Source organism: Entelurus aequoreus, linkage group LG28 (assembly GCF_033978785.1).
Source record: "Entelurus aequoreus isolate RoL-2023_Sb linkage group LG28, RoL_Eaeq_v1.1, whole genome shotgun sequence".
NCBI classification, from domain to species: domain Eukaryota; kingdom Metazoa; phylum Chordata; class Actinopteri; order Syngnathiformes; family Syngnathidae; genus Entelurus; species Entelurus aequoreus.
Genome location: NC_084758.1, coordinates 34,429,794 through 34,440,124, shown reverse-complemented (window position 1 = coordinate 34,440,124; position 10,331 = coordinate 34,429,794). Strand labels below are relative to the sequence as shown.

Here is a 10,331-nt window from a genome sequence, read left to right as displayed (position 1 = left end):
TTTCCTGACAATTTAAATCAATGTTCAAGTAAATTATTATTTTTTATTGTAAAGAATAATAAATACATTTTAATTTAATTCTTCATTTTAGCTTCTGTTTTTTCGACGAAGAATATTTGTGAAATATTTCTTCAAACTTATGATTAAAATTCAAAAAAATTATTCTGGCAAATCTAGAAAATCTGTAGAATCAAATTTAAATCTTATTTCAAAGTCTTTTGAATTTCTTTTAAAATTTTTGTTCTGGAAAATCTAGAAGAAATAATTATTTGTCTTTGTTAGAAATATAGCTTGGTCCAATTTGTTATATATTCTAACAAAGTGTGGATTGGATTTTAACCTATTTAAAACATGTCATCAAAATTCTAAAATTAATCTTAATCAGGAAAAATTACTAATGATGTCCCATAAATTCTTTTTTTAATTTTTTCAAAAAGATTCGAATTAGCTAGTTTTTCTCTTCTTTTTTTCAGTAGAATTTTGAATTTTAAAGAGTCGAAATATAAGATAAACTATGTTTCAAAATTTAATTAGGGTCCGCCCTGTACTGGTTACAAAGGAACCTATTGTTATTGTAAGGTTTTATTATTATTATTCCGCACCGTTGCGCACTACTTTGCCCCCCTTAACATGCTTCAAAACTCACCAAATTTTACACACATACAAAAACGTGCCCCAACCAGTTCAGTAAAAAAACCAATCCCCAAAAATCAAAATTGCGCTCTAGCGCCCCCTAGGAAGAAAACTGCCTGTAACTCCCAGTAGGAATGTCGTAGAGACATGAAACAAAAACCTGTATGTAGGTCTCACTTAGACCTACCTTTCATAATTTCACATCTTCGGGCAAAAACCAACAGGAAGTTGGCAATTTCCCCTTCAAGACAAAAAATGACTAAAAACACTCATTTTCAGTAGGAATGTCGTAGAGACATGAAACAAAAACCTGTATGTAGGTCTCACTTAGACCTACCTTTCATAATTTCACATCTTCGGGCGAAAACCAACAGGAAGTTGGCAATTTCCCCTTCAAGACAAAAAATGACTAAAAACACTAATTTTTTACCTCTAATTTGACTCCCTTAAAATACTTCAAAACTCACCAAAATTCTCACACACATCGGGACTGTTGGAAATTGCGATCTAAAAAAAAAAACGAACCCCAAAACTCAAAATTGTGCTCTACATAATTTTTTTAAAAAACAGAGAAAAAACTGCTCCTCAGAGGAAAACTCAGACAAAACTGCTTGTAACTTCCGGTAGGAACGTCTTAGAGACATGAAACAAATACCTCTATGTAGGTCTCGCCTAGACCTACATTTCATAGATTGCCATCCTTCAGCAAAAATCAACAGGAAGTTTGTTATTTCTCCTTCAAAACGAAATTTTTGTCACAACCGGTCACCAAACATCAAACGTTATCTCCTCTGAGCGCGTTTGTCGTTTCGGCTTCAAACTGCTACAGGAGAGAGATTGAACCCTTCTGATTAAAAGTTGACGAAAGAGTTGTGATTAGTGCTACCGTTTTGATTTTACGAGCCTTCAAAGACCCGCAGCACTAAAGTTGCTCCGCTGCTGTGATTTTACGCGCCGTCAAAGAAAACAACCACTGTGCCGCAACACCTAGGAAAAAGACACAGACACAACTTCCTCTAACTCCCAGTACGAATATCGTAAAGACACGAAACAAAAACCTCTATGTAGGTCTCACTCAGGACTACCACTGGACAAAAGTATTGGGACACCGAGGACTAACACCTGCCAAAATGCGGACCCGACCAACGCTGCTTGCAGCTTTGTCATTTGTTTTGTGTTTTGTCCTCTTTTAAACCGTTCAATTAAGTGTAAATATCATTAATTATTAATAATAATAGAGTTAAAGGTAAATTGAGCAAATTGGCTATTTCTGGCAATTTATTTAAGTGTGTATCAAACTGGTAGCCCTTCGCATGAATCATTACCCAAGAAGTAGCTCTTGCTTTCAAAAAGGTTGCTGACCCCTGCTGTACATATTTGTTCATACCTTAGCTTTTGAGCCGTGTGTTTCCCACCTAGGCCTTCAGTGATGTCCCACTTCCTCTCCAAATAGCATCACTGATGTCACCACATGACCATTGCTGGAGAAATACTATACAGGAACACATTTACTGGGCATTGAATCACATCATCGGTGTACAAAACGGGTTATTTTCTGCCGCATTTAAAAACCCATAAACCCGCATCAGTAATCAAAACATATCTTATGTGCTACTGTCAACATTGAACTTGCAAAAAAACGTGAAAAAATAAAAGTATTTGAACTCACAACTTATAGCACTCATTCGAGCTTCCAGGGTTGGCGGACATGGTCTCACAAGATGTGGTTTCTCTTTTAAAAAAAATAGTTTCTCACCCCCAAATCCTCCACACGACACCTCCGCTCCGGACAGGCTAACCTCCGAGGACAAAGCTACGAACAAGGAGACCGGGCTTTCTGCTCCGCCGCTCCCAGTCTGTGGAACGCTCTCCCTGACCACCTGGGGGCACCACAGACTGTGGCTGCTTTTAGAAAAAGGCTTAAAAACCCTTCCTTTTAGATATACCGTATTTCCTTGAATTGCCGCCGGGAATATAGTATTCGCCTGCCTAGAATTACAGCCGGGTCAAACTCGTTTCGCAAAATAATTAGCACATGCTTGGCACTTCCGCCGGGTCAAATATGAGTCATTAAATGACTCCCGCCTCCTGGTGGTAGAGGGCGCTAGTGATCCTTCTTGCGACTACCAGTACTGCAGAAGACCGGTGCTGCAGAAGAAGACAACAAGCAGCAAGCGTGAGCAGCGATCGTTTGCTTGCACTTTTACCATGGAGGATTACATATCTAAAATAAAACAGTTTTCTAAACTGGACTTTCAATCGAAGCAGGAGGTAATAATTAAAGGAATATCTCCAGAGACTTTTAAAACTGAAGAAAGATAAGGAAGACTGCCTTTGATCAGAAGCAGCTGCACAGGGACATCATTTATAAGTAAAGGTAAGACCCTAATAACGTTTTTTTTTTTATTAAATGGGCTTTTCATAAGGTAAGCGCCGGAGTGAGAAGAGGTTTTAAAATAATTAGCGCATGCTTGCCCATCCCGCATGCTTTTGGTAAGCGCAGGAGTGAGAAGAGATTTTAAATTAATTAGTGCCCCGGCGGCTATTCAAGGAAATACGGTATGCATACTAGGGCTGCGACTTTGACACTATTTTCCACATTCACACACTGATGGCGGGAGCTGCCATGCACGGCGCTAACCAGACCCATCAGGAGCAAGGGTGAAGTAACTTGCTCAAGGACACAACGGACGTGACTAGGATGGTAGAAGGTTCCTTAAAAAAAAGGTAGAAAAGCGCTATACAAGTACGACCCATTTACCATAGGGCTGCAACTAACGATTAATTTGATAATCGATTAATCTGTCTATTACTTCGATTAATAATCGGATAAAAGAGACAAACTACATTTCTATCATTTCCAGTATTTTATTGAAAAAAAACAGCATACTGGCACCATACTTATTTTGATTATTGTTTCTCAGCTGTTTGTACATGTTGCAGTTTATAAATAAGTTTATTAAAAATATATATATATTTAAAAAAATAAATAAAAATTGCCTCTGCGCATGCGCATAGCATGGATCAAACGAATCGATGACTAAATTAATCGCCAACTATTTCTAATCGATTAGTTGTTGCAGCCCTAATGCATACTAGTTTTAACTATTTGGCTGTTTTTATTTGTTATCATATTTTTATTTTAATACACTGTAGCACTTTGAGGTGGTTTACTCAATGTAAAGTGCTTTTTACAAATAAAATCTATTATTAAATATCCTTCTTGAAAATGGCTTTAATCATAAAAGACGCAGACGAGGCGTGTTGGCGGACTTCTTCAAGTTTACTCCACAGTGTGCTCGTCAAAAAATATCCCGCTGCCTAAACATGGCTACTGCACATGCTGGGTGTCCTAAAGACTGTTCTTTTCTTTTGTGGTTATTGGTTTGCTTGAGTGTAGTTCACTTTTACGACACTGGAGGGGGCAATGAACGCATCATTGCATCAAAATGCTGTGAAAGTTAGTCAACTTTGTCTTTTGTTTCATCGGCAGTGTGGGGGAGTTACTTTATATACACTTTAATATCACTTGCTATGTGCTTCAAACTGTATTGCAACTCATTTATTGTAGGCTAATGGCTGTTTGGCATCAAGTTCACAAGCTAACTGCTAGCTGCATATCATACCCTGGAGGACATGTGATGCTATTTACATTCTATTACTCATTGCATTACTTAGGGCTGGGATGTTCAAATTATGTGCATGTATGTACATATGTATACCCAGCTAAGTCATGTATGTACATATGTATACCCAGCTAAGTCATGTATGTACATATGTATACCCAGCTAAGTCATGTATGTACATATGTATACCCAGCTAAGTCATGTATGTACATATGTGTACCCAGCTAAGTCATGTATGTACATATGTGTACCCAGCTAAGTCATGTATGTACATATGTGTACCCAGCTAAGTCATGTATGTACATATGTGTACCCAGCTAAGTCATGTATGTACATATGTGTACCCAGCTAAGTCATGTATGTACATATGTGTACCCAGCTAAGTCATGTATGTACATATGTGTACCCAGCTAAGTCATGTATGTACATATGTATACCCAGCTAAGTCATGTATGTACATATGTGTACCCAGCTAAGTCATGTATGTACATATGTGTACCCAGCTAAGTCATGTATGTACATATGTGTACCCAGCTAAGTCATGTATGTACATATGTGTACCCAGCTAAGTCATGTATGTACATATGTGTACCCAGCTAAGTCATGTATGTACATATGTGTACCCAGCTAAGTCATGTATGTACATATGTGTACCCAGCTAAGTCATGTATGTACATATGTATACCCAGCTAAGTCATGTATGTACATATGTGTACCCAGCTAAGTCATGTATGTACATATGTGTACCCAGCTAAGTCATGTATGTACATATGTGTACCCAGCTAAGTCATGTATGTACATATGTGTACCCAGCTAAGTCATGTATGTACATATGTATACCCAGCTAAGTCATGTATGTACATATGTATACCCAGCTAAGTCATGTATGTACATTTGTGTACCCAGCTAAGTCATGTATGTACATATGTATACCCAGCTAAGTCATGTATGTACATATGTATACCCAGCTAAGTCATGTATGTACATATGTGTACCCAGCTAAGTCATGTATGTACATATGTGTACCCAGCTAAGTCATGTATGTACATGTGTACCCAGCTAAGTCATGTATGTACATATGTGTACCCAGCTAAGTCATGTATGTACATATGTATACCCAGCTAAGTCATGTATGTACATATGTATACCCAGCTAAGTCATGTATGTACATATGTATACCCAGCTAAGTCATGTATGTACATATGTATACCCAGCTAAGTCATGTATGTACATATGTATACCCAGCTAAGTCATGTATGTACATATGTGTACCCAGCTAAGTCATGTATGTACATATGTGTACCCAGCTAAGTCATGTATGTACATATGTATACCCAGCTAAGTCTTGTATGTACATATGTGTACCCAGCTAAGTCATGTATGTACATATGTGTACCCAGCTAAGTCATGTATGTACATATGTATACCCAGCTAAGTCATGTATGTACATATGTATACCCAGCTAAGTCATGTATGTACATATGTATACCCAGCTAAGTCATGTATGTACATATGTATACCGGTATTACCACGGTACTTGATGTATTTCGTGCAGTATTACCACAGTACTTTATGTATTTCTTGCAGTATTACCACGGTACTTGATGTATTTCGTGCAGTATTACCACGGTACTTGATGTATTTCATGCAGTATTACCACGGTACTTGATGTATTTCATGCAGTATTACCACGGTACTTGATGTATTTCGTGCAGTATTACCACGGTACTTGATGTATTTCGTGCAGTATTACCACGGTACTTGATGTATTTCATGCAGTATTACCACGGTACTTGATGTATTTCATGCAGTATTACCACGGTACTTGATGTATTTCATGCAGTATTACCACGGTACATGATGTATTTCGTGCAGTATTACCACGGTACTTGATGTATTTCATGCAGTATTACCACGGTACTTGATGTATTTCATGCAGTATTACCACGGTACTTGATGTATTTCATGCAGTATTACCACGGTACTTGATGTATTTCGTGCAGTATTACCACGGTACTTGATGTATTTCGTGCAGTATTACCACGGTACTTGATGTATTTCGTACAGTATTACCACGGTACTTGATGTATTTCGTGCAGTATTATCATAGTACTTGATGTATTTCATGCAGTATTATCATAGTACTTGATGTATTTCATGCAGTATTATCACAGTACTTGATGTATTTCATGCAGTATTATCACAGTACTTGATGTATTTCATGCAGTATTATCACAGTACTTGATGTATTTCATGCAGTATTCACCAAGTGTTGCAACTACATGTTTACTTTGTTGACAAAGTGGAGCACAGAGTCAGCTTTAAAAGAGGAATCCAGTTTTATTCTCTCGGTGAGTAAAACATGACTCCATGATGGACTAACAACGGCAGCAGCTTCAACAAAACAAAGAACAGCAAAGTGCTGGGACAAAACAACAGTTAGTATTTACACTCTGGATAAAAAGTCACCTTTAAAAGAGTCAACATGTCAGTCCAAGTGTAGAGTCTCTGGTGGGTCAATGACGGACACTTCCTGGGTCCTGGAGAGGTCAAAGGTTACAACCACATCAACATTTCACCATCACATTTTAGGCCCCATTAAATATTACAATACTAGTTGTACTATTATGTGTACTTTCATGTCCACCTTACATTAAATATTACAATACTAGTTGTACTATTATGTGTACTTTCATGTCCACCTTACATTAAATATTACAATACTAGTTGTACTATTATGTGTACTTTCATGTCCACATTACATTAAATATTACAATACTAGTTGTACTATTATGTGTGCTTTCATGTCCACCTTACATTAAATATTACAATACTAGTTGTACTATTATGTGTACTTTCATGTCCACCTTACATTAAATATTACAATACTAGTTGTACTATTATGTGTACTTTCATGTCCACCTTGCATTAAATATTACAATACTAGTTGTACTATTATGTGTACTTTCATGTCCACCTTGCATTAAATATTACAATACTAGTTGTACTATTTTGTGTACTTTCATGTCCACCTTACATTAAATATTACAATACTAGTTGTACTATTGTGTACTTTCATGTCCACCTTACAATATTACAATACTAGTTGTACTATTTTGTGTACTTTCATGTCCACCTTACATTAAATATTACAATACTAGTTGTACTATTGTGTACTTTCATGTCCACCTTACATTAAATATTACAATACTAGTTGTACTATTGTGTACTTTCATGTCCACCTTACATTAAATACTACAATACTAGTTGTACTATTATGTGTACTTTCATGTCCACCTTACATTAAATATTACAATACTAGTTGTACTATTGTGTACTTTCATGTCCACCTTACATTAAATATTACAATACTAGTTGTACTATTGTGTACTTTCATGTCCACCTTACATTAAATATTACAATACTAGTTGTACTATTATGTGTACTTTCATGTCCACCTTACATTAAATATTACAATACTAGTTGTACTATTGTGTACTTTCATGTCCACCTTACATTAAATATTACAATACTAGTTGTACTATTGTGTACTTTCATGTCCACCTTACATTAAATATTACAATACTAGTTGTACTATTTTGTGTACTTTCATGTCCACCTTACATTAAATATTACAATACTAGTTGTACTATTTTGTGTACTTTCATGTCCACCTTACATTAAATATTACAATACTAGTTGTACTATTGTGTACTTTCATGTCCACCTTACATTAAATATTACAATACTAGTTGTACTATTTTGTGTACTTTAATGTCCACCTTACATTAAATATTACAATACTAGTTGTACTATTGTGTACTTTCATGTCCACCTTACATTAAATATTACAATACTAGTTGTACTATTGTGTACTTTCATGTCCACCTTGCATTAAATATTACAATACTAGTTGTACTATTGTGTACTTTCATGTCCACCTTACATTAAATATTACAATACTAGTTGTACTATTGTGTACTTTCATGTCCACCTTACATTAAATATTACAATACTAGTTGTACTATTGTGTACTTTCATGTCCACCTTACATTAAATATTACAATACTAGTTGTACTATTGTGTACTTTCATGTCCACCTTACATTAAATACTACAATACTAGTTGTACTATTGTGTACTTTCATGTCCACCTTACATTAAATATTACAATACTAGTTGTACTATTGTGTACTTTCATGTCCACCTTACATTAAATATTACAATACTAGTTGTACTATTATGTGTACTTTCATGTCCACCTTACATTAAATATTACAATACTAGTTGTACTATTATGTGTACTTTCATGTCCACCTTGCATAAAATATGAAGATGGCTGCGCTTCAGAGCAGCGGCTTCGTGCGAGCGCTCCTGGAAGTGTAGACCGATTTGGCAAAAATACCCCTCAATTCAGTCAATTTCATGGCTGGCTCACAGCGTGTTCACTCCGTGATCACTTACGACCGACTTACGATTCTGGATGTGGAGAGATCGGGCCATTTTGGGCTGAAAGATGCGTGTACGGTGGACCTACTCGCTAGCTTGGGAATTCTTCGCGAGCTACATCCAGCAGTGGCCTTTGAAGCAGCGGCGTCGACTACCAGCGGAGACCGTCAGCGAAAGAGACGTAAGCGATGCACTCGGAAGCAGAAGCGGGGGTGTCGGGCGGGGCTAACAACAAAGCTAAATGCTTTGTTGTTAGCGGGGCTAACGAAAAAGCTAAATGCTAATCCACAAAGAAGCGCTAATAAGGAGTCTGTTAAGCTAAAACTAGCCAGCGCCAGGCTGGATAATCCCTGCACACATAGCAATTCTTCTAGAATAATATACAACTCACATAATGTTTTTTCTGCGTCAGAGGTGGACATGCATTTTACTGAGGTGGCAAACAATCTAAAAATTCCTGTCATATCAATTCCTAGATATGGTCGAAATTATTTAAAGTGCACTATGCATAATAAACGTAACATTATTAATATTGCTACTACGGATACTTTCAACAAAAACTCCTCAAAACAGCCCACTACCTATAATATGGGCTTTTTAAACATAAGGTCATTGTCTTCCAAAACGTTATTAGTTAATGAAGTCATCAGAGACAACAATCTTGATGTCGTTGGTCTAGCCGAGACCTGGCTCAAACCAGACGAATTTTTTGCGCTGGGTGAGGCGTCTCCTCCTGGCTATGCGGGAACGCATATTGCCCGCCCCATTAAAAGGGGTGGGGGTGTTGCACTAATATACAACAAAAACTTTAGCCTTACCTCGGACCTAAATAATAAATATAACTCGTTTGAGGTGCTTACTGTGAGGTTTGTCACACCGCTGCCTCTGCACCTGGCTGTCATCTACCGCCCCCCTGGGCCCTATTCGGACTTTATCAATGAATTTTCAGAGTTCGTTGCTGATCTAGTGACGCACGCCGACAATATAATCATAATGGGAGACTTTAACATCCATATGAATACCCCATCGGACCCTCCATGCGTGGCGCTCCAGACTATAATTGATAGCTGTGGTCTTACACAAATAATAAATGAACCCACGCATCGCAACGGTAATACGATAGATCTAGTGCTTGTCAGGGGTGTCACCACCTCTAAAGTTACGATACTCCCGTACACTAAAGTAATGTCCGATCATTACCTTATAAAATTCGAAGTTCTGACTCATTGTCAACAAACTAATAATAATAATAATAACTACTATAGCAGCCGCAACATTAATACTGCCACAACGACGACTCTTACTGACCTACTGCCTTCAGTAATGGCGCCATTCCCAAATTATGTGGGCTCTATTGATAACCTCACTAACAGCTTTAACGACGCCCTGCGCGACACCATTGATATTGTAGCACCGCTAAAGCTAAAAAGGGCCCCTAAAAGGCGTACCCCATGGTTTACAGAAGAAACTAAAGCCCAGAAATTATCATGTAGAAAGCTGGAACGCAAATGGCGTGCGACTAAACTTGAGGTTTTCCATCAAGCATGGAGTGATAGTTTAATAACTTATAAACGCATGCTTACCTCAGCTAAAGCTAAATATTACTCAAATCTCATCCACCTCA

General features: G+C 37.3%; 1 protein-coding gene across 1 annotated transcript in view; it reads right to left on the bottom strand.

The window, feature by feature from the left end:
• Positions 1-6,579: 6,579 nt before the first annotated feature.
• The window catches only part of ccna2 (cyclin A2), a 30,586-nt gene continuing 26,834 nt past the window's right edge, over positions 6,580-10,331 (bottom strand). Inside the window, exon 8 of the mRNA XM_062040055.1 lies at positions 6,580-6,799. Within this exon, the coding sequence (XP_061896039.1) occupies positions 6,748-6,799 (52 nt within the window). The 3' untranslated portion in view covers positions 6,580-6,747. The remainder of the gene's footprint in view (positions 6,800-10,331) is intronic.